The 24,808-nt window shown below is 40.1% G+C and overlaps 1 protein-coding gene across 1 annotated transcript; it reads right to left on the bottom strand.

Annotated features, from left to right (window-relative positions):
• Positions 1-1,123: 1,123 nt before the first annotated feature.
• Positions 1,124-24,054, bottom strand: galm (galactose mutarotase). Its single transcript, XM_020510644.2, has 5 exons — positions 23,848-24,054; positions 17,843-17,924; positions 5,782-5,923; positions 2,181-2,355; positions 1,124-1,690 (listed from the first exon to the last, which is right to left on the bottom strand). The coding sequence occupies exons 1-5, from the start codon at positions 24,052-24,054 to the stop codon at positions 1,604-1,606; spliced, it is 693 nt and encodes a 230-aa protein (XP_020366233.2). The 3' UTR covers positions 1,124-1,603.
• Between the last annotated feature and the right edge of the window lie 754 nt (positions 24,055-24,808).

Raw genomic sequence — 24,808 nt, 5'->3', positions numbered from 1 at the left:
TTAAATTTAGGCCCTGTCTGCTCTCTCAGGTGAATACAGAAAATCTCATGACACTCTTTCCAAAATGAAATGTTATACCCTGACCAGTACCTCTGTCAACAGAACACTGATCATTATCACCTTATATTGCTTCAAGAACGGTGGGAGTTTGCTATACACAAGTTGGCTGTCCATGTTTTCTTGCACTATGTCAGAGCTACAATTCAAAAGAAAAATACCTAAGTGGTTGTAAAGCACTCTTAGACATCTTCCAGTTGTAAAAAAAACTCCTGTCACTGCATTGGAAAGGAAATGAATGCCAATGATGTCATTGCTGTGCACCCACTGCTGCAACCTTCCTGAGCTGCCCCACTTACTGCTACCCTGCTTGTCACCTCATTCTCCAGTTCAGTCACTGCTCACTATGCTGTTCTCTTCACTCACTGCCCAGCAGGGCAGCAAGAGCAGCAATAAGAGGGAGGTGAGCAGGACAGTGAGTGAGCTGGGAAATGCAGCAATGAAAGATCGGGAAGGGGACCAGCAATTGACAGATGTCATTGACCTCTCATACAGGCTGTGGTGCAGTTTCAGTGGTAGCAAACATAGCCCCTATAAATTCAAGTCTTTCTCTTGTGCCTGTTGTGGCTCTTTGAAAGTGTATTTCTTCCCCAAGAAGAGCTGCCTAATTACTCAACTTTCTCTGTCCTTCCTTCATAAGGATCACTAGGGTCTTTGATCCTACAAAACAAATGTAAAGTCACATCACCAATGAACCAGAGTCAAGATGTTATCTGGAATGCACTGCTTGAAACAATTGTAGCCACAGATTAAAATTTATTCAGATTTAAATTCTGGCATGTAATTTTTTCCTCATACATGATTATGCTGTTACCTAGACACACAGGACAGTGATCAACAAGTGCAGCAAAATAAAAAAAGTGTGCTGTTCAGCAATAGGTGTGAAGTAGAAATACTCTTATGTCACTGGTCATAAATACCAAGCAGTTTAACTTTGAAAAAGTAGCTATTACATCTAAAGATATTTATTTCAGAGTTGCTTGTTATTAACAAACAAGGAAACCTGCAATAACACATATGTTCCTTAAAAATCTTAGATCAACTCTTGTAAATTAAATCAAGTCGCTTTCCAATTTATACAAATTTTATTTTTATCAAAAGTACTAAGTTACAGAGGTTAAGTGTTCAGATACATTTTACTCATTTGTTTTAGTTCCATGGGAAGTGCAATTTTTGGAAAATTATTTTATTATGGGCAAGTTGACAATTGCTAAGGGTTTAGCTAGTATCAAATATCCAATTTTCTAATCTGTTCCTGCCTTTCCAAATAAACTGAATCTGAGCTGATATGTAATTTAAGACCTCTCTAGATTTTGGGAAATATTCTAAATTAAGATAAATGCTCATTCTTGCTATGCACTGTTCAATGTATGGGCACAATGGGTAAATACTGCACATGATTTAATTTTCATCACTAAGAATTAGTATTAATGTTATTCCTAACCAACATCCCACCACCACATAGTGTGATTTTATTATTTTTTAATTTAAAAAAAAAATCAAGCGTTTTGATTAAAGTATGACAACCGAAACACAACTGCTCACATCACAGCTGTTCAAGTACAGAGAACTTAAACCATGTTGTGTGGTCATATTCCTCGCCTGGTCTCAGCAATGCATCTGGGAAATTTGCCTGCAAAATAAAACATTTGAATGCATCAAATTAAAATGTAATGCAATGCTCAGAAACAGTAAGTAACAATCTATTCTCCTGCCCAGTTTTCCAGCTTCCTCCGCACCCTAGTACACTTAAATTCAAACATTCTGCAGCCTTCATCAAATTTAATCTAGTAATGTTCCTATGAAGTACCTTAGGAGGTTTTACCACATCAAAGGTGCTATCAGTGCAAGTTGTTTTTCTAACAATTTGCAACTGGTCCTAATTTGCCACATCATCTAGTTTTTCTTCATTTTAGCAGCAGCGAGGTTGCACAGTTGCAGGAAACATTGTGTTACGTTTTTCTTTTTAAGTCAGAAGCAAAGGTTTAAATTAATAAACTGTTTTCATAATCCACGTGTCAACCTAGGGCACAGTAACAGAAATTTTGTTCAAGCAGAATTCTTATATTACGTCTAAATTAATGCACATTAAAATATGAAAAAGGTTCCTTTTCCCTTCAAACCTTGTTAACAGCATCAGGCCAATTCTGAGTTTCCAAACAAAAAGCTGAATGCTTGGGGTATATGGCCCCTTCTTTGCCCTTCAGACTCCCATCCAGGAAATTGGCAGTGTAGAACTGAACTCCTGGCTGGGTGGTCTCGATCTCCAGCAGCCTGCCACTTGGCCGGTGGTAAACCCTGTAAACAAGAATAATGTTTTCACTGGCGATCCTTTCCTTGGAGTATTAAAGATTTATTCCCTGAACTTCCTCTCCAGCCTAATTCCACTTGTGACTCAAAAAGGAAAGTGCTATCAAGTTTCTGTAATCTGGTCAACAGCAATTGAGACCTGAACACAATCGACCCGTGGACATTACTGAAGAAGTCATGTCGGACTTGAAATATTAACTCCAGGCTGCCAGACCTGCTGAGTTTCTCCAGCATTCTCTGTTTTTGTTTCAGATTTCCAGTATCTGCAGTATTTTGCTTTTATTTTAATAGAATCTCTACAGTGTGGAGGCAGGCCATTCAGCCCATCGAGTCCACACGGACCCTCCAAAGAGCATCCCACATAGACCAATCCCCCTACTCTATCCCTGCACTTCCCATGGCTAATCCACCTAGTCTGCGCATCTTTAGATTGTGGGAGGAAACTGGAGCACCCAGAGGAAACTCCACACAGACAGTTGCCCAAGTGTGGAACTGAACCTGGGTCCCTGGCACTGAAAGGCAGCAGGGCTAACCACTGAGCCACAATACTGCCCCACACATGGATGGTATTTGTTCTCTGTTCAGTATCTCTCAAGATGAAAATGGCAGTCCATCAACATGTGAATTGAGAGTACATTCCTTCATTTAGCTGCATGTCACAACCACACCACCACATAATTCTGCTTTTATAATTCTATTGGAAACCCTATCTGCACTAGCTTATCTTGCTGGTTGATCGTATGTCACAAATACCCTCGGATCAAGTCCCCTCCACAGACTTCAACACAGAATCAAGGTTGATGCTTGGTGACGATACTGAAGGTGTACCACACTACCAGACGTGTTGTTTTCCAGAATGGACATTAAATAAGAGACCCTGCTTCCCCTCTCAGATGGGAACAACTTGTATTTACATATGACGATGGCCTAGTGGTATTATCGCTGGACCATTAATCAGGAGGCCCAGGTAACGTTCTGGGGCCCCGGGTTCGTATCCCGCCATGGCAGATGGTGGAATTTGAACTCAACAAAATATCTGGAATTAAGGATCTAATGATGACCATGAATCCACTGCTGATTGTTGGAAAAATCCATCTGGTTCACGAATATCCTTTGAGGAAGGAAACTTCCATCCTTACCTGGTCTGGCGTAAATGTGACTCCAGACCCATAGCAATGTTGTTGACCCTTAACTGCTCTCTGAGCAATTAGGGATGGGCAATAAATGCTGCCTAGCCAGCGATGCCATCATCCCATTAATGAATAAAGAAAATTAAAATGGCATCTTTAACAAAGTAAAACATCCCAGGTTTTACACAAGGAGAACATCTTGACACTAAGCAAAGGAAAGAAAATATTATAACATGTCAACAAAAGTTTGGTTAAAGAGGTATATTTTAAAGGAGAGTCTAAGAGAAAGATAAAGATTTTGAGAGTTTTATGGAGGGTATTCTGTGACTGCATGGTTAAGAGTTGAATAAGGTAAGGTTAGTCCCTTTCATTTGGCCAACAAAGGCATTCAAGGAGAATGGTGTGTTCAACTGTGTCAAAGGCTATAGAAAGAAGAAGAATGAAAAGGAATACAGGATCAGAAATGGGCCATTCAGCCCATCAAGCCTGCCTGTCATTCAATACCATTGCGGCTGTTCAATCACTTTAATGCCTATTCCTACACTATACCCACGTCTTTTTACATCATAGACAGATTTCTAAATACCAATCTCTAAACATACACAATGACTGAGCTTCCACTACCCTCAAGGATACAGCATCCCAAAGGTTCACAACCCTCTGAGTAAAATAAAATTCTCCTTATCTTGGTTCTAAGTGGCTTCCCCCTTATTTTCAATTAGCCCCTGGTTATATGATTGCCCAACCAGGGTAAAAAAAGCTTACCTTCTTCGACTCTCTCTATCCCTTTAGGCATTTTGTAGGTTTCAGTGAGATCATCTCTTATTCTTTGAAACTTGAGAGAATACAGGTCCAGTTTGCCCAGTCTCTCTTCTAGGACAGTCCTGTTATTGCACAAGTGAACCTCTGTTGCACTTCTACATAGCAATTGTATCTTTCTGAAAGGGGACCACATTGCACATAGTATTCCAGGTATGAGCTACCAAACTTCTATACAATTGAAAGAAGACTTTGCTACTCCTGCACACTTAAATCTTATTGCAAAAAGACCATTCGACTTCCTTATTGCCTGCTGCATGTTAGCCTTAACAGTCTTATTAGCAAGGATACCTAGGTTCCTTTCTATATCTACACTTTCTAACCTTTGCGGAAATACTCTGCACATCTGTTCCTCTGACCAAAGTAGACAGCCTCATATTTTTCTACAGTGTATTCCATTTGCCAGTTTCTTGCCCACTCAGTAAGTCTGTCAAAATCCTCTGGAAACCTTGCTGCATCTTCCTCACAGCACACATTCCCACCTAGGTATAGTGCTCCGTGTCAGTCACAGAATGTCATTTGTGATTTTGATCAAATTTGTTTCATTGTTGGTACAGGGACAGAAACCTGATTGGAGAGGTTTCTTCACGGGGTTGTGGGGAAAATGGGCATAGATGAGGGAGGCAGCAACACATTCAAGGACCTTGAGGAGAAAAGGGAGGTTGGAAATGGGTCAGTAATTTTCTAAGGAGTAAAGGTGAAGACTAGTATTTGTTGAGGGCAAGGTGATAATGGCAGATTTGAAAGGGAGGGAACTAGTGTCTGATGAAAGCGAATCATTAAATCATATCAACAAAATCAGCATCTCCAAAGCAGATTATTTGTTAATTCCCATCGTTAGTACTGCAGAATCATACTGTGCTCAGATTACTGCCATATTACCTGTTACAGTGATTACATTTCAGAAATACTTCAGAAATGCTTAAGATGGTGAAAGATGCCATGACAATGCAAGATTTTCCCATTTAATAATCATCCCCTAAATTGCTGCATCTAAAGCCCAGTAGCCAAGTTCAGAATAAATACACGGAGCATAACTTGGATTTGGGAAAAGATTGACTTAAGTGCAGTAATATGAACACCTAGGGTTTTGTTAATTATTGTCTCAGTGTGACTGTGTAGAATTAAACAATCTGTTATGATTAGTCTCAGAAATATTTTTGTCTCTCCCTTTAAGCTATAAACAACACATTTCAAAAATTCTGAAGAAGGGTCCCAACCCAAAACATCAAACTTTCCTGCTCCTCTGATGCTGTCTGGCCTGCTGTGTTCCTCCAGCTCCATACTATGTTATCTCTACATTTGAAAATAAAATTTAACTTTCTGAAGAAATTATGCAAAACTTTTTTAAAAATTGGACAAAAATCACAAGTATATCCAACAGCACAAAATGTATACAATTATGCAAATAAGGCAAACCTCCTAAGTTCAAGAGAAATGTAATTCCTTTTCTCAAGTTGGTTACCTTGCACAAGGAGATCGTTGTTTTGAGAAATTTAAACAGAAGTTGTGGTCAAAGCCTCCAGCTAACTTATTTGCAATATGGTCTCCAAGAACTACTGGGTTCCTCAAGTCAAAATTCGTGTTCTCCACCGAGGCAATCTCTCCTTTATAAACCAGATATACAGAATGAAGCACAGAACATCAAAAATTATCTAGTTATCTATTGTCAATGAGGAACAAAAAAGCATTGATAGTCTTAATAACCTTCAAGTGTTAGCAGTGACGTGTTGGTTACATTCCACCTCCAAATCAGAAAATTGTGATTTCAAGGCCCACACCAGAGATTTGAGCAAAATGTTGAGGCTGAAACTCCCAGCGCAGTACTGAGAGATCACTGCACGTTCAGAGGTGACAGCTTCTAGATGAGATGTTAAACCATGATCCTGTCAACCCTCTCAAGTGAATATGAGATATCCGAGGACACTATTTTGAAGAGGAGAGTTCTCCATGCTGTCCTGGCTAACGTTTATCCCTAAAAGCACATTATCTGCTCAACGTCAAGCTTGTGGGAGTTTGCTGTGCACAAACTGCTTGCTCCAATTCTTATATTGAAACTAAAGCAAAACTTGCACTTCACTAGTACTTCATGGTTGTAAAACACATTGGGAAATCCTGAAGTTATGAAATGTACTACATAAATGCAAGTCAATGATTTGCTTCCTCTGAAGGCTATCTGCATGACTCTTTCTCATGTCCATCACAACTCAGGTTTATTTATTGTACAACCGTTGGTGCAGCTTTAGTTTTACACCAAAGTTGAAGACAGCCTAAAAGAACTGGGATAGTTCTAGTTAAAGAAGAAGGTTATAGGAGGTGTTCAAAATTATGAAGGATTATTACAGAGAAAAGAAGCTGTTTCCAATCACAAGAGAGTCAATAACCAGATAATGCAGATCTACTGCCAAAAGAGTTACTGAGAGATGAACAGGATTATTTTACATGTGGCCAATTGTTAAGTCCCAGAATGTATGGCGTGAAAGAGTGAAGGAGGCAGAAACCATAGCAATTTTCAAATAGGTACTCATAAATATTTGAAAATGAAATTGCAGGGCTATTGGGAAACAGTACGAGAACCTACCCAAAAGACCTGACGCAGTGAAGTCAATCATACCTTTCACATTAAAGGATCCTAGGTTGTAGTGCAAGTCTGGACTATGAAAAATTGAAATCAGAAACATACCAATTATGGAACCAAATGGAATGAGATTCCATGTACTAGAAGTTTCTGCCTTTATTTCAGCTATAACTTTCTCAAAAAGCTGTAAAACAGATTAACTTCTTCTTTGGTTTTGACCTTTTATCAGCACATAACACTGGTAATATTTAGGAACTGTCGCATCTCATCAAAGTGTAGAAAACAGGATTTGTACTCCTACAAGAGGAAGTTGAATCGTTCACTGACTGTTTATTGAATAAAATCTACACTGGCTTAATGATGCAGCATAAAAATTCACCTCTGGGAAGCAATTAGAATGAATGAGAAAATAGATGAGACGGAACTTTTAAAGAAAAATCAAGAAAGAGGCACGCACAAAAACAACATATACCTGAAAAAAAATAGTTTTGTAGATGCCTTTTCATGAAAACAGTGAATGGTGAAAAAACAATAAGTCTATTCTCTCCTGATGAACACCTATGCCACAGGATGTGTACCCTTAATCTGTTTCTCTGAACATGTCTCTCTGACAAATAGTCTATCTGATCTAATAGGAGATAATGTGGCATATCAAGTGCAATTTGTTCCCACTTTGACTCAAAAGTTTGCACATTTGCCCTGGCTGTGGTTACATGTCCCGCTCTAGATGTATGAGCTCACTGACACTGACATTTCAGTGCCAAGGAAGGTGCTGGCCCTCTCTGCCCTCATGAGTGGATGTAAAAGCCCCCAATGCATTATGTTAAATAGCAAGAGGTGTTCGTCCTGCCATCATGGCCATTGTTTATCTCTTAAGCAATATCACTGGAACAGGTCATTTGGTTTAACATCACATTGCTGTTTATGAGATCTAGCTGTGTGCAAATTCCCACATTATAACAGTCACTGACAACTTAAAGCGACATTGGCTATACATTACATAGGGGATCATCCTGCAGCATTTAAAGGCACTGTATAAATTCAAGGTTTTAACACCATCAATTGTAACCATAGTCATGTCTACCTTCTCTGAAGGCTGCTTGTATATCAGTGAATCAACATCAAAGAGATTAACTAGTTATTTATCTATCCTTTTGTTTATTGCACCCTTGCTGTTATTGCTGATATACTAATTACTGCACTTCAATGTTAATTGATTTACAGTGAGCCATTTTAAAAACAGCCAAGAGGATGTGAACAATACTTTGCAAAGTCCAAGAAATTTCTTCACCACATTTGTGTCTGAAAGGAGAGTTCAAATCCGACAATACACGAGCACAAAATCTGCAACAATTTGATGCATTGCAATGCTGCATTCTAAGAGCTACAATCTTTTGACTGAAGCATCAAAACGGTCTGCTCTCAATTGACTTATATCAAGAAAGATAAGGCAGCTGTTCCAGTCTCCTGGCCAAAATACGTTCCTCAAACACTATCAGTAAACAGATTATTAGATCATTATCACATTGGGATCATACTGGCCGCCATATTATAATGACTATACTCGGAGAGTTGTTTGATAACACAAAGCTTGAGTACTGCTGAAAAACAGACATGTTGTTGAAGCTGTTCATATTGCATTTATGACAGACACAAGAATACTTAATATCAAGCAGAATAACAATTTATCCTGCATGTGAAAAGGGTGAAGATAGGGACTCTGACTGAGTGAAGTATTGCCATGGACAATGCACCAGGGAACAGCTATTCCATCTATTTAAATTCAGAGTCAAGTAGATTCTGATTAGTTAAGGGGTTGCCACGGGAACGGTTATCCCTCACACTTTTGGTGAATTTACAAGGTGCAAGGCTTTATCTACTTTCTTTCTGTTTACTCAGGACAGGGCTCTACACAACAATATATACAGTTCCCAATAAGCATAGGTGAACCACATTGCAAATCCAATTTATAATCTTACACTAGCTATCAGTGCAGTTCCTAGCACACTGGGGATTCTTCAGTAAGCGCTGTCCAATCACAAACTCACACTGATTGCTGGATATTAAGGGCAGAATCCTGTTGTATAGGGGTCTTGTCAGCCAGCTGGAGAGGCAGGGAGACACCTGCACTGCAGTTTCCAGGGGTCCCCCACTGAATCGAATGTGATATAGGATTGGCAAGTGAACTAAGATCTCAGGGAGGTTGTGGGGGGTGGGGTGTGCAAAAACATCACGCCCAGTAAATGCTGCCAACTAATCATAGGTACTTAGCAGCACCACACAGTCAGCCATAGCTGCTGCTGGAAGGGTTGTAGAAGATTATGGAGCAAAGTAAATGATTTTTGGGTAGAGGGAAGATTAATGGGGATTGGGGTTTGCATGAAAGGGCCAGCAATAGGAACGACGGACAAGGAAGTGACAGCTAAGGTTGACAGCGGACACTTCCTGCCCTGTGTCCAATCCCTTGATCAGGCACTGACCGCATTTGATCAAGGAACTACAACTATCGCCCCATCTCCCAAACCACACAACGCCACCCGACAAACTGCCTGCACAAGTTGACCTGTTGGATGCACCCCACGGTAACAGACCTGCTTGTGGCTGGGTTAAACTGAGGACTGGAATGCTCCAGCCCAGGTAACACCCTACTGATCTCTTCTGCACCCTCTCTAGTGCAATCACATCCTTCCTACGTGACCAGAACTGCATGTAGTACTCCAGCTGTGGCCTCACTAAAATTACACAGAGCTCCACCATACCCTCCTTGCTCTTATATTCAGTGCCTCAACTAACAAAGACAAGCATTCCATATGCCTTAACCACCTTATCTAGCTGTCCTGTTGCCTTCAAGGACCTGTGGACATTATAAATGCTGCTTATTTCTATTTTTCTGTATTCTTCATTGTAGATTATTGAAATGGGAAAAGCATTGTTTTAAAACTAAGGATTTCGGAAGGAATCACTGCACTTTTAAAAAGCAAGTTGTAGTCATTTTACACTGTTAATTTGTCCGAGTCGTGAGGAAAGGCTGTTTGTAGAAGCACTAGACGGTGCGTTTTAAGTGAGATTTAGCCAGCATCTGGTTGCTAATTAGTTTATGGAATTGTGAAGAGTTGTGGATGACAACGGCCATCAGCCTGACAACTACCTGACTGGCTCATGGGCAGCTGAGCAGCTTCTGGGTGTGAACAATACTGGCAGAAGTCTATGGACCTCTGAAAGTGGAGGTGGAGTGTCTCTTTCTGCAGTTTAAAAATAAACCTGAAGTTTAAAGAAAGCCACTTGTTTTTTCCCACTAGTTGCTGCAAGGTGTTGTTTTTCATGAAGAACTAAGAGACTTTGCAGTTAATGTACCAACTCCTGCAAAGAGGTGAAAAGTTCTAGAGAGAAATTGAAAAGCAATGAGTCCTGACCAGCAAAAAGATAATCTCAATGAAACCCTGTGGACTAAGGGCCTTTAAATAGCTTTCCCAGGTTTTTCCCTCCACTTATAACACTAATGTTTTTTAATCTGTCTATACATGTGCATTGGAGTAGAATTTTAAGTGGTAAAGTCATATGTTGACATGGTTCAAATCTACACATTTGTAATAAAAATGCGGAAACCTGGTCAATATTTTCTGTTAACCCAGTCTATCAGACAGACAAATTGGGGAATTGTGTGTACTTTACTAAGTATTCCAGGAATAGCAGTGCTTGAATTCCAGTGTACTACCTCAGTGAGGTGTAACAAAATACACACTAAGGTCTCTGTGATCCTCTGTAATTCCTAGGGTGCATTCATTTCTTTCTACACACACTCACGTTCATCATACATAGTCCTCCAAAAATGCATCACCCCACACATTAGAGAGGTAAATTTCATTTTCCACTGTTAGCCCACCTGACAGGCCCGTTGATGTCAATCTGTGGTCAAAGGTTTTTGTCTTTGCTATTTACCACATCACCAATTTTTGTATCAGCTATTAACTTAATCATAAATGCTACATTCATGTAGAGATCAATAATGTACACAACAAACAGCAAGATAGTCAGCTGCTGGATACAGGCTTCTCAGTCACAAAAACAGCCACCAAACATCACCCTCTGCTTCCCGCCATTAAGCCAGTTTTCGATCCTATTTGACAAACTGCCCTGGTCCCCATGGGCTGTTAGCTTCTTAACGAGCCTGCCATTCAAAACATTATCTAAGGCATGGAACAAATACAAAGTTGCTGGAAAAGCTCAGCAGGTCTGGCAGCATCTGTGAAGGGAAATACAGAGTTAACGTTTCGGGTCCGGTGACCCTTCCTCAGAACCGGACCCGAAACGTTAACTCTGTTTATTCCTCCACAGATGCTGCCAGACTTGCTGAGCTTTTCCAGCAACTTTGTGTTCCTGATTTACAGCATCCGCAGTTCTTTCAGTTTTTACTATCTAAAGCATTGCTGAAGTCCATGCAGGGTACATCAGCTGCACTACCCTCATCTACACACGTTGTCACCTCCTCAAAAATATTAAATCAAATTTGATACCTACCATCTCTTCTTGATAAATCCATGATGAAAACATACATTAATTTTGTCCCTCAGAACTTTTTCCACTAGTTTCCTGACCGCTGATGTTAGACTCATTGAACTATATTTTCCTGGTTTATCCTTCCTTGAATAATTAAGCCACATTAGGTGCCCTCCTGTTCTTTCACACTACGTCTGTATCTGGAGAGGATTTGAAAATTAATTAATTGCTTCCCACACCAGCCTGGGATACATCCCATTTGGCCCTGAGGATGTATCCACTCTTAAGCCTGGTAAAACCATTTATGCCTCCACCCTCTCAACGCTAATATGTTCAAGTATACCACAGTCCCCTTCTTGATTTCTATACTTAGACTGTCCTTCTCTATAGTGAATATGGGAATACAAATGCAAAGTACTCAACTGAAACCTCACTTGTGTCTTCTGGTTCCACACAGATTGTCAAATTGGTCTGTCATGTGGCTACTGTTTCCTTGGCTATCCTCTTGCCCCTAGTACACTTTGGACTTTACTTTAATCAGACAGTATTTTTCATTTCACTCCTCCCTTAAAGTTGACAATACTCCTTGGCTGTGTATGATCTCCAGGTGCTGGGTGACCTCTGCCAATTTGCCTAAGAGGCCCACTGTTCCATATGTGTGCCTGAATGGTGAAAAACAAAGTGATAAGAAATAGCGCACTGAAATCCAAACTCATTCTCAATCCACATTTCATTTAACTCCATTGTGTGCCTCAGTTCCAAATGTCACATGACGTACTAGAAAAGCTCCACCTCATGTCGCAACATTCTTGCTAATTCCTCCCACGGAATGAATCATCAATCTATATACACTTCTGGTTTAGTTTTTAAGCAATTCACTAGCACAATTTTACAAATCACTCTAGTTAAAAAGCCAGGGGACTAAAAAGCAATTCACTGATTATGCCAAGTCTTTCTTTTTAAAATCAACGGCAATGGCGAAGCAGTAAACTTTGAAGAGGAGCTCTTTGCTAATGGCAATCAAAAACCACTCCCTATGCTCATCTCATAACCCAATATCTTCCTTTGTTTGATTAACTTTTCCCATAAAAGATGCTTCATAGCTTCAATACCCCTGTGCTGAAGTAATCTGTATTCTAATAATCTTCTGCACAAAAATTATTCCTAACGTCTCTCCTCATTCTTTAAACAATAATTTTAACTTGATGACACTCTCCACCCCAATCAAAGCAATAGTCTGTGTGGCCCACAAATATACTTCAGAACATTTAAAAACATTTTATTAAATCCTGTTTTCGTCTTCTCTGCTCCAACAAAAATGGCCTCAATTGCACAATGTTTACCAGGGAGAGGTAACCATATTTGGGAGGTAATCTTATGCAACGTAGAAGCAACAAAATTGAGAAAAAAAATGGAATATACGCTTAACAAATAACTGCTTAGTAAATAGAAGAAACAGACAAACACCACTGAGTTTCAGAGTTACGCCTCTCCAGTTTCACTTCATTAGTACATATTCAGTATTTCTACCTGCCATTAATAACATAGAAACAGGAGTAGACCACTTAATCTTGCAAACTATTCAATAAGATTTTAGCTACTCCATCGCCTAACTCCATGAACATGTATCTTTTGGTATCTTTGGCTTACAGAAATCTATCAAACTCGGACTGAAAATGAACAAATGATTGGGCATCAATTGCCATTTGCAAAAGGGAATTCCAAACTTTTACCATCCTCTGTTTCCTAATTTCACACATATGTCTAGAAACTTCCAAGATTTGGTCCCCATTTCTAAGGAAAGATATGACTTCATTGGAGGTGATTCAGTGAAACTTCACAAATATGTTAAAGAAGGGTTGTCTTATGAGCGAAAGCTAAACAGGTCAGGAATTCAAAGGAATGAGAGGTGATCTCATTGGGACATGTAGGAATCTTAAGGGTTTGACAAGGTAAATGCAGAGAGGATGCTTCCCCTCATGGGAGAGTCTAGGACCAGATGGCATAATCTCAGAATAACAGAGTGACAATTTAAGATTGAGATAAGGAAGAATTTCTCTCAGAGGGTTGAGATCTATGGAACTCCTTGCCACAGAGAGCTATGGGGTACAGTCCTTGTGTATATTTAAGGCTGAAATAGATAGATGCTTGATCAATCGGGGAATCAAGGGTTATAGAGTCATAGAATCATACAGCATAGAAACAGGCCCTTTGGTCCAACTCATCTATGCCGAGACATCCCAATCTGACCTACTCCTGTTTGCCAGCATTTGGCCCATACCCTTCTAAACTCTTCCTATTCATGTACTCATCCAGATACCTTTTCAACGTTGTAAGTATATCCACCTCCAGCACTTCCTCTGGCAGCTCATTCCACACACATATCACCTCTGCACAAAAATGTTACCCCCTCAGGTCACTTTTAAATCTTTCCCCTTTCACCTTAAACATATGCCCTCTAGTTTTGGGCTTCCCCCATCCTAGGAGAAAGACTTTGGCTATTCACCCTATCCATGGCCCTCATGATTTTATAAAGGTCATCCCTCAGTACCTGACACTCCAGGAAAAAAGCTCTAGTCTATTCAGCCTCTACCTATAATTCAAACTCCCCAGCCCCAGCAACATCCTTGTGAATCTTTCCTTAATCCTTTCAAGTTTCACAATATCCTTCCTGTAGAACGGCAACCAGAATTATATGCAGTAGTCCAAAAGTGGCCTCACCATGGTCTTGTATAGCCACAACATGAATTCTTGTTATCTCATTTTTAAAGACCTTCCACTTCCCAACCATCTCTATGCCTGCGATTGGCTTCCCACAATCAACTCTTGAACATTCTTGGCTAACACTGTCAAAATTGGCCTTACTCCAATTTGGAACCTTAACTTATTGATCAGTTCTATCCTTTTCCATAACTATTTTAATATTAACGGAATTATGATCATTTACCCCAAAGTGCTCTCCCACTGACACATCAGTCACTAGCCCTGCCTTATCGGCCAACAGAAGGTCAAGTTTTGCTCCTTCTCTAGTGGTACATCCACATATTGAATAAGAAAGTTTTCTTGTACACACTTAAATTTCTCCCCATTCATGCCCTTAATGCTATGACAGTCCCAGTCTGTGTTTGGAAAGTTAAAATCCCCTACCATTACAACTGTAGTATCCTTACAGATATCTGAGCTCTCCTTACATACATGCTTCTCAATTTCCTGCTCACTGTTAGGGGTTTCTAACTCAAACTCAACAAGGTGACCATCCCTTTCTTATTTCTCAGTTCCACTTAACTTCGCTGGATGATCTCCCAGGAATATCCTCCGTAAGTACAGCCAAAATGTTATCCCTAACCAAAATGCCATTTCCCCTCCCCTCTATCTTTCCTATAACATCTATACGCCGGAACATTAAGCTGTCCGTCGTGTCCATCACTGAGCCACGTCTCTGAAATAGCTATGATATCCCAGTCCCATGTTCCCAACCATGCCCTGAGTTCATCTGCCTTACTTGTCAGGTGTCTTGTATTAAAGTAAATGCAGTTTAGTTTATCAGTCTTACCTCGTTCTCTACCAAGCTCTTGTCTGCCTTGACCAGTAAATTTGCTCCCCTTATCCACTGTACCAGCATCAGCCTTTTCTCACTATCGCTTTGGTTCCCACTGCTTCCCACCCCCTCACTAGTTTAAAGCTTCCCCAGTCACACTAGCAAATCTCCCCTCAAGGATATTGGTCCCCTTCCAATTCAGGTGGAACATGTCCTTCTTGTATAGCTTATTTCTACCAATGACAAGATTCCAATGGTCCAAAAATATGAATCCTTGACCCCTGCACCAGCTTGTCAGCCATGCATTCATCTGCTCAATCCCCCTATTCCTATTCTCACTAGCAGGTGGCACCAGTACTAGACAGATATTACTACCCTCAAGGGCCTACTTTTTAAAACTTTCTGCCCAGTTTCCTATATTCTCTCTGCAGAACCTCATCCCTTTTCTTACCTGTGTCACTGGTACTAACCTGCACAACGACCTCCTGCTGGTCACTCTCCCCTTTCAGAATATTCTGCACCCTCTTTGAGACATCTTTGACCCTGACACCAGGAGAGGCAACAAAACATTCTGAAATCTCTGTTGGCTCCAGAAAAGTCTGTCTGTGCCTCAGAATAGAGAGTCCGCTATTACAATCAACTGCTTGGAACCAGACATACTTCTCATTACAGTAGAGATAGACATGGTACCAGAAACCTGGCTGTCAGTCATATACTCCCCTGAGATGCCATCCTTCCTGACAGGAGTAGGCAGGGCCAAACAGCCTATTCCCGTTCCTATTTCTTATGGTCTTAAATCACCTCTTAACCTCCATTGAATACAGTTTGTGTATAATTCATTATAATTTAATTCTTGGAGTCCAGCCATCATTCTGGTAAATCTACACTGCACTCAATCCACAGCCAACATGTCATTCTATAGACAAGATGGCCAGAAGTGCATGCAGTAAGCCTAGTGTGGTTTAACCATGGTTTTCTTACTGCTGAAGTGTGACTTCTACTTCCTTGAATTCTAGTCCTCTAAATATAAAGGTCAGCTTTGCATTAGTCATCTTAGTTATTTCAAAACCTGTTCAGGTGGATACCTGGACCCTACTCCTCCCTCCTATCAACATGCCCTCAAACATACATTTGACCAAAACATCTTCTAGATTTCCACCATTTAAAAAAATACTCTATTCTCTCCTTTTATTTAGTCCTAAATGTTCATGACCTTAAGTTTGCCTGTACGGAAATACATTGGCCATAGATTTACTCATTCAATCAAATGATCAAAGACTAATCAAAAATTTTTCTCTATTCATTCATGGAAAAGGGACATCACTGGTAATTTGCTACTCGTCCTCAATTGACTTTGAGAAGGTGGAAGTGAGCTGCCCTCTTGAACTGCTACAGTCCACGTGCTGCAGATACACTCAAAGTCCTGCTATGGAGGAGCTTCCTGGACTTTATGCACCTGGAAAGACTGCTTATAACACTGGACATCTTTGCGTCATCGGCAAATGTGGATATACAGCTTTCAATCTCGTCATCTAAACACTGAACAGACCCAAGAACAGATCGTTTCAAGCCACCATTTCGTGTGCTGTTAAATAAACTACCTGCCCGTTCTCCTACTGCTCATCCAAATCCTAACCAGGTTAATAATAATGCCTTCAATTTCATGAACTTCAACTTTAACGAACAAACAGTCCGTTATGGGGGAATTTTATCAAATGGTTTTCCAGAAATTCACAAATAACATCCACAGGTAATCCCTATCCAGTATTTCAGTTGCCCCTTTAAAACCTCAATTAGGTTCATTATGCACGATCTACTCTCTGTAAAAATCATGTTGGATCTCTGTAATCCACTGAAAGTTGTCAAAGTGCCCAGAAAACCTTGTGCAGTAGTTTATGCTGGTGCAAGTATACAGAGCTGACCCCTCACAATGCCACCCGGAAAGAATGTTAACAGCAAGCTGAACAGACGGAGAACAAGTTGTGCCACCTACCAGAAGTGGGGGGTGGGGCAGCGAGGATTGTAAAGAGATGGGTTTTAAAGGCTGTGCAAGTAAGAAGGGAGGGGTGCACTATCTAAAGTGCACCTGATGAGCAAAGACAGCACACTGTTCCTTCCTGCTGTTTTAAAAACTTTCAAAAAATACAGGCTCTTGAGGCACAGTGGTGGTGTCACTCCCTCTAAGCCAGGAGACCTAGGATCGAGTCTAAGCTGCTCCAAAGTTGTGTCATAACATCTCTGAACAGGCCAATTAGAAAGTATATCCCCACTCCCACCTGCCTGCCCAAGCAACCATATTATGGTGTCAGCAGGAGAATAGTGGGATCAATTTATCTTTTTTTCAAGTTCAGTTGGCCCTTAATTATTTACTTACAGATGTTGGGTGGTGGGCTCCAATTTCAGTATACCCCAAGTGTATCATAGGAGTGAGTTCAGGAGTCGGTGGAAAGATGGTGAGCTACATACCTGCCCTATTTTACTCGCTCCTCCCGTACATCCCCACCCCACCCCAACCCCAACCACAACTCCAAAATGAAAATACAACTTGGCTAGAGCCACTTTATATCTAGCCCCTTATCCTTAATAAAGTACTCCACCAATTCCCTGATAATAGATGTAATTCCCTGGTTTCTTCTCTCTATTTTCTTAAACAGCAGAGTAACAGGCACAATTTTCCAATCTAAATAAATTGTTCCCATATCTACAGAACTCCAAAAGATCAGGGCACTTAAAATTTCTCATCTATTTTCTTTAAAACACTGGGATGAAACCCCCTAGTACTGGGGATTTATCAGTCTTTAGTCCCAATATTTACCTCATTATTGTCATTTTGCTTAGATTAATTATGGAAAATATTCAATACTTCCTAACACAGGAACCAAAATATAAACAAAATAACCTGCATATTCTTACCAGTTGGAATTGATGTCTTATCAACAGGCAGGTAGTTCTCTGCTTCTATAGAAACCTCATGGTCATAGATATTAGGACATCCCTAAATGGAAAAAGGAAAAGTTGAGAATTCTAATATTAGAATATATTCCTCAAGAAAGAAAGTATTATAGTTCATGCTCAAAACATTCCATGATCTCATCCCACTTTATCTATGATCAGAACTCACTATTCCTCATTTCTGGCCCTTTGCACAGCTGACTTCCTTCACCCCACCTTCAGTCATTAGCAAAGTCCTAAATGTTCTGACACAGCTTGTTGTAAGGTGGATTTTTACAAGGTGTTCCCATTAAAATGCATGAAGATCCAATGTGGAACGCTGCCACCAATCCTTATACTACAACAATGCTAAACTCTGAAAATTCCTCCTTAAACCTCACCACCCTCTATCACTCTGTCCTGTTTGGTCACCATTCCTAATGTAATTTTTATTACTGTGATTTTTTTTTCTGATTTCATTCCTGTGGAGCATCCTGACATCTTTTATTACATTAAGAGCTGTTACATAAATGCAAGTTATTGTTTTGCTGCATTAAAGGCTTTATAGAAATGGCAAGTTACAGTTCTCTCTGTGAATGAAATTATTTACAATTTACCTGGTGTATTTGGAATAGAAATGCAAAATGTTGTGTCAAATGCAAGAATTAATAAAACTAGTATTTCCAGTTCAATGTCACATGTGGATATTGTTCAAGATTTCAGTCTCTGATTTGACTGGATCACATGTGGGACATACCAGTTGGATGTCAAGGTTTATTCCAGCTGGGGGAAAAGAATAATAAGGAGGAATGGTCAAGTCCATACACATCCTGAGCATCGTTTTGGCTCAGGATTAGCAACAGTTCGTGAACAGATCATGCAACAACTGAACAGGGAAGTCAGGTTAGGCAACCAAGAGTTAACAATATTGGAAAGAACAAATGGAAACTCAAATCAGTAAAATATCCACAGGACAGAGGAACAGAATATTTCTGCAGCAGAATAACTTATCCTTGTCTGACAAATCCTTGTCAGAGAGCACAAGAAATTTCCCCTTGAACACTGATTAGAATATTATCAGCTGATTAATCTGATTTGATTTATTATTGTCACATGTACCCTAGTACAGTAAAAATTCTGTTTTGCATGCAGTACAGGCAAATCATATCATACAAAGATCATAGGGTGATTGAACAGGACCAGGAATACAAAGTTACAGCTACAAAGAAGATGCACAAAAAGCAAGATCCACATTTAGATTTGAAAGTTGAGAAGTCCATTCAGAAGTCTAATAACAGCAGGGAAGAAGCTGTTCTTGAACATGTTGGTACATGTATTTAAGCTTTTGTATCTTCTGCCTGATGGAAGAGGTTGGAAGAATTATAACTCGGGTGGGGAGGGGTGTCTAGCTTCTCTACTGGGCAACAAATGACCCTGGGATGTGTTCCCAGCAAGTGACTGATTTATTCTTTTAGCTATGCTAAATTGCCCACAGTGATCAGGGATGTGTAGGTTAGGTGGATTAGCCATAAGAAATGCAGCGCTACAGGGACAGGGTAGGGGGAGGTAAGTCTGGGTGGGATGCTCTTTGGAGAGTAAGTATAGACTTTTGGGGCCGAATGGTCTGTTTCCATACTGTAGGGATTCTACTCTAGTCTGAACAATACAGTAAACCTTTTATTAATCGGCACCGATGAGACCAGGAGGGTGCCGGCTGGTCAAGAGCTCCACATAATGAATGTAAAAACACACACTACGTAATAGAAACATTTTGTAGGGTGTATACACATCAATGTAATACTTTACTTATAGCATAAATCACTTCAATAATAGTGCAACTTTGCCTCAAAATAAAAAACTTACCAGTACAGGGCTTGCATACTTGCACCCTCAGCTATTGCTGTAGCTCAGTAAACTTTCAGTATTTGAGTTACACAATTTTTGCCAATTTTTTGGGTTCATAAGGGTGCTGGTTAAAACAAAGTTTTCTGCAATGCTTTTTTTAAAACAAAAAATCAGCTGCAAAAAGGTTGATTTGTTAGGTATCAGCAGTGGCTCAGGTGGAGGCATTTATGCTTCTGACCTTGAAAGCTTGGACCCCATTCCAGAGGCTTGAACACAAAGATTAGTCTAACAATCCAACACATTACTGAAGGAGTGCTGTACAGCCAGAGCTGCCAAATTTTGAATGAGATGCTAACTAGAGCCCCACATACCCTCAGCTACATCTAAAATATATTTTAAATAAAAGTTTTTCTTTTCTGCCTTTAGTGGCAAGCAATTTTTCCAACAGAGGAAATCAATTATAGCTTTCTAGAGTTGCAGGTCATGCTTCCAGCTTAGAGGTCTCTGTCCCTCCTAGGTGACTTCATGGTATTTATTGTACCATCCCTGTAAACAGCAATAATTTTTAAAAGAAAAGAATTACCATAAGGTCAACAGAAAGTAGTGGACAGAACTACATTTTAAAAACATTACTACAACAAATCAGACAAAGCCGAAGTGTTTCAAACATTAATTAATGGATGCAAGATATTTGAAACAAAAAGTCATTTTTATAATCATCAGTACAACAAAATAGTACGTCAAATAGTTGCAAACTCTTGCATTATTTTTGCATAAAATGACACGCACAATCTCACGGTCTTTCCAAAATTAATTTCAGTTTTGAAGTATCTCTCATTTTCCATCAAATAATTTTAGTCATCGTGTAACAATCACGAACAGCTGTATTCCATTCAAAGTCCCAGGACACAGTTTACAATGCCAAGGCATAGGACCCCTCTCTCACTCCTGTCATGCCAGTCCTGATGGCACAGAGTCCCCAGTGACTCCCTTCTCTGACTCCTTTAAGTGGTCAGAGGGGTCTGGCATAATTGAAACAGCAGCAATGATCTTGTCTAATCCACAATCCTTTGCTCTCCCTGTCCCTAAATTTGCCCTTGTCAACTGTATAACTCACACTATCATAGGTCTCTAAGAATAAAACAGAGACAAAAAAAAACGTAAGAATCTGTTCAAAAACTAATCGGATACAAAATTTCCCCATTTGGAGAAAACATTAGTTTGCTTCACCTCACATGAATTCTCAAGTTGTTTAGCTCTGCGAAACAGAAACAGGTTAAAACCCAACACTTTAGAATATCCTCCTATTTCTTCTGATCCGTTCATCTTCATGGGAACCTCAGCTCACATGAAAACTAATTAATCCTCTTTCAGAATACTCCCCAGTCCACTTTGGTCTTAAAGGGGTTATTGTACAAAATTGAAATCTTGTTGAAAAAAAGACATTTCATCAAGCTTCTCATTTTGTTTCATCAGAACAGTTTACATGTTAATACCAATATATAGGTAAAACAACATGCAAAACCTGCATGTGAAAGGGTCCTGCTGGGTTAGCTAGTGAACCATGATTGGTAGTGATGTTCCCATGCGGAATTCACATTTAATTGATGACCAACAGGGGGCTTTATTTAAATTTTAAATGACATGTTGACACTGATTGGTCAAGGCATTTAAGTGGCAGTCACCTAGTATGTTGATTTGAAACAGATGTAAATGCAATATGTATACTTTTTTTCTGTCTGCGAAGAATACAGCCCTGTGCATTAATATATGTAGTTTTTAGTACATGTAAGTGTGTCATACTGTGACCCCAATTGACATTTCTAGTTATCAGCATAATTCTTAGCACACAGGGTTATTTAGCAAATCTTGACCAATCACAGAATCATAGCTAATATTGGAGCCTGTGTTTTGAGTTTTGCAAGTGCAGGCTGCTTGGATGAGATTGAAGACAGACGAAGAAAGATTCTAAACAAAAACCAAAAGAACTGCGGATGCTGCAGTTCTGAGGAAGGGTCACCGGACCCGAAATGTTAACTCTGATTTTTCTCTTCACAGATGTTGAGCAGGTCTGACAGCATTTCCAGCTACTTCTGGCTTTTGTTTTGAAGAAAGATTCTGTTTGGTGTGACCACCGACTTTTCAACCTGCAACCTAAACGCCTAGTGTCACAGTGACAATGAAGTCACATACTCTATTACTCATGTGCTTGACAGGCGGAAGATGATTTTGATTTGACGGCAGCTTCCTACTTGTGGTGAACACCACTCACACAGTTACTGCATCACGGCAGCATGAAACAGCATGCTAAAACTTCAAAACCACAAACACAATGTCCCTTCACATCCTATCTTATCTATGACCAGTTCTGCAAAATTATAACTGAGCAAGCAACGGGTGAATTACTACAACCAGTTCTGAATAAGTTTTCACTCACATAGTAAAGGATTTCTTCATTTATGAAGACTCCATACCGGACATGCATAACGATAGCATTGTTGTGCTGACCCCTCTGCTCATTTGACAGAACTAGCTTTTTCACCTACATTTAAATATGAAAATAGGATGCATCATAGCCACCCTGATCAGATCATTTCTTGCTGTTATGTCTTCTATTCCTAAAAAAAATACCTACCTCAGATTACCCTGGAAGGGTAAGATATCTCAGACCTTCCAGCAACAGGTGAAGATAGCAACTAGGTGATGCTGTTTTAGAACAACTGATAATTCTGTAGTTGCATAGCACTTGCTAGATAATCCTAAGTGCTGTAAGAATTGCAGTGACAACCAACTTCACATTGTCAATTGGGCTCACAGTGTGACAAGCACATTCTGGAAACTACATATATTAATACCCAGGGCTCTGTTCTTGTAGAAAGAACAGATCCATACATTGACACTGTTACAAATTAACAAAACAGGTGACAGCCACTTTCTGGTTCATTCCTCAGGGAAATGCCTTGACCAGAGTCAACATGCCTAGTTCAAAATTTAAACAAAGCCTGGTATGTAACTATCAGTCAATATCTAACTGGTACATTCTCCATGGCAACACCTCTACAATTGTCCACTTGCAGACCAATCAACTCTTTTTTCTCATACATGTTGTTTTCCTTTACTTCAGCATTGTCCTGATGGCTGAAAGATTAAAAGCTTCAACAAAATGTCTTTTTTAAACCAATCTCAGGTTCAGTCCTACAGGCTTTTCCCAATGAACTTAGGTTCACCTGTGGACACTGCATGAGATTCCTCTGGAGATACAGTGGACACAGATATTCCCAACACACACAGTTGCCACTCTCTTTTGACCGAACAACTTGGTTTGGGAGCCAGACAGAGGCTGCTCACCTCTCAAGAGGTCATCCCAGATACTCTGATGTTACACCAGCCCTGGCTAATTTGTTCCTCTAGCACACATCGTTCTTAAAATAATGATTCGTAGAAAATGGACATTACTAGCAAGATAACTGTTTATTGCTCATTTCTAGTTGACTTGAAAAGACGTTGATAAGTCTTCTTCTTGAACTGTGCTCCTTGAGATGAGGATGATTACAGAGCTGATAGAGCTCCTCACCTCCCTAACCTCTTCCCCACCAGCCCAAAGCTCTTCCAGTCTTCACAGACCATCCTAATAGTCCTCAGCTGTGGTCTCCTGTCACTGTTTTTCTTGCAGTTGTCAATCCAGCTGGTTGCTGAATGAGATAGCAAAAACTGCCGATGCTGGAGTCAGAGATAACACAGTGTGGAGCTGGAGGAACACAGCAGGCCAGGCAGCATCAGAGGAGCAGGACAGCTGATGTTTTGGGTCTGGACCTTAAACGCCAACTTTCCTGCTCCTCTGATGCTGCCTGGGTTGCTGAATAAGAAATTTTAAATTTTGACAGGGTCTCCATGATTCCAAGATTTCTAGAGCCCCCATAACACCAATTCCTCATCCTACCTCCATGAAGACTGGGACATGAAATTCAGATAAATCCAAAAGCAACAGAAAATATATAGCGAAGGAAATTCAATGGCTAATGGACAAAAGGTCTGACTTATTAGGACCATCTTGGACTCCTACCTTCATTCCCGCCACCTCAATATTAAATTTCAACAGATCAAGCCAATGCAGTGTGCTTGTTAAAGAAAATTGACCTTACGTGTCCTGCTAGATTGAAATAGGAATGGTTGGTCAGGTTTACTGGGGTAGTCTTGGTTGTTTGGGCCTTGTAATTAATTGCCAGTACTGCTCCATCGAGACTGTAAGTCACCCAGACTTTCAGCTCTCCAGGATACCCTTCTTCACCATCAGCACTTGTCATGGAAAGCCGCACTCCATTTGATAATATTTCAGATGTCCAAAGCATCTATAAGAAAAATAATTTAAACAAAATTAAAAAATGCATTCAATTGAAATGACTAATCAATAACTAGTCCAAAGACTAACTTAGTCCAAAGATGTGCAGATTAGGTGGATTGGCCATGGGAAATTCAGGGTTATGGGAATAGAGTAAGGGGGTGGTTCTGGGTGGAAAGCTGTTTGGAGGATCGGTGTCGACACGATGGCCAAATGGCCTGCTTTCACACTGTAGGAATTAAATGATTCCATGATTTAGTAACAATGGCCAGGAAGGGCTGAAATGGACAGTTATGAGGCCAGGCAAAATGATCAATATTCCGTTACAATTTGGTTTGAGATCAGTACATTTTGTTGTAGACAAAACTTGAAACCTTTTCCAGATGACGGGAAGTTGGCTAATGTGGTGCCATTATTTAAGAAAGGCTATAAAGAAAAGCCAAGGAACTACAGACCAGTAAGCCTGATGTAAGTGGTGGTAAGTTGTTGGAGGGGATTCCGAGAGACAGGATTTACATGTACTTGGAAAGGAAAGGACTGACTAGGGAGGTTAACATGGCTTTCTGCGTGGGAAATTATGTCTCACTAACTTGATTGAGTTTTTTTGAAGAGGTGAAAAAAAAGATCGTATGGACTTCAGTAAGGCATCCAACAAGGTTCTGCATGGCAGACTGGTTAGCCAGCGTCGATCATGTGGAATCCAGGAGGAGCTAGTCAATTGGATAAAAAAATTGGCTTGAAGGTAGGAGACAGAGGGTAGTAGT

Source organism: Rhincodon typus, chromosome 9 (assembly GCF_021869965.1).
Source record: "Rhincodon typus isolate 14 chromosome 9, sRhiTyp1.1, whole genome shotgun sequence".
Classification (NCBI taxonomy): Eukaryota; Metazoa; Chordata; class Chondrichthyes; order Orectolobiformes; family Rhincodontidae; genus Rhincodon; species Rhincodon typus.
This window is presented reverse-complemented; position numbering and strand designations above follow the sequence as displayed.

Excerpts from the sequence above, each read along its gene's own strand:
- galm (XM_020510644.2), bottom strand. The coding sequence starts at position 24,054 with ATGCTTTGGACATCTGAAATATTATCAAATGGAGTGCGGCTTTCCATG. Across the intron at positions 17,925-23,847 it reads ATTTCAATCTAGCAGGACAC|GGATGTCCTAATATCTATGA; the intron begins GTAAGGTCAATT and ends TTTTCCATTTAG. Across the intron at positions 5,924-17,842 it reads TAAGACATCAATTCCAACTG|GAGAGATTGCCTCGGTGGAG; the intron begins GTAAGAATATGC and ends TGGTTTATAAAG.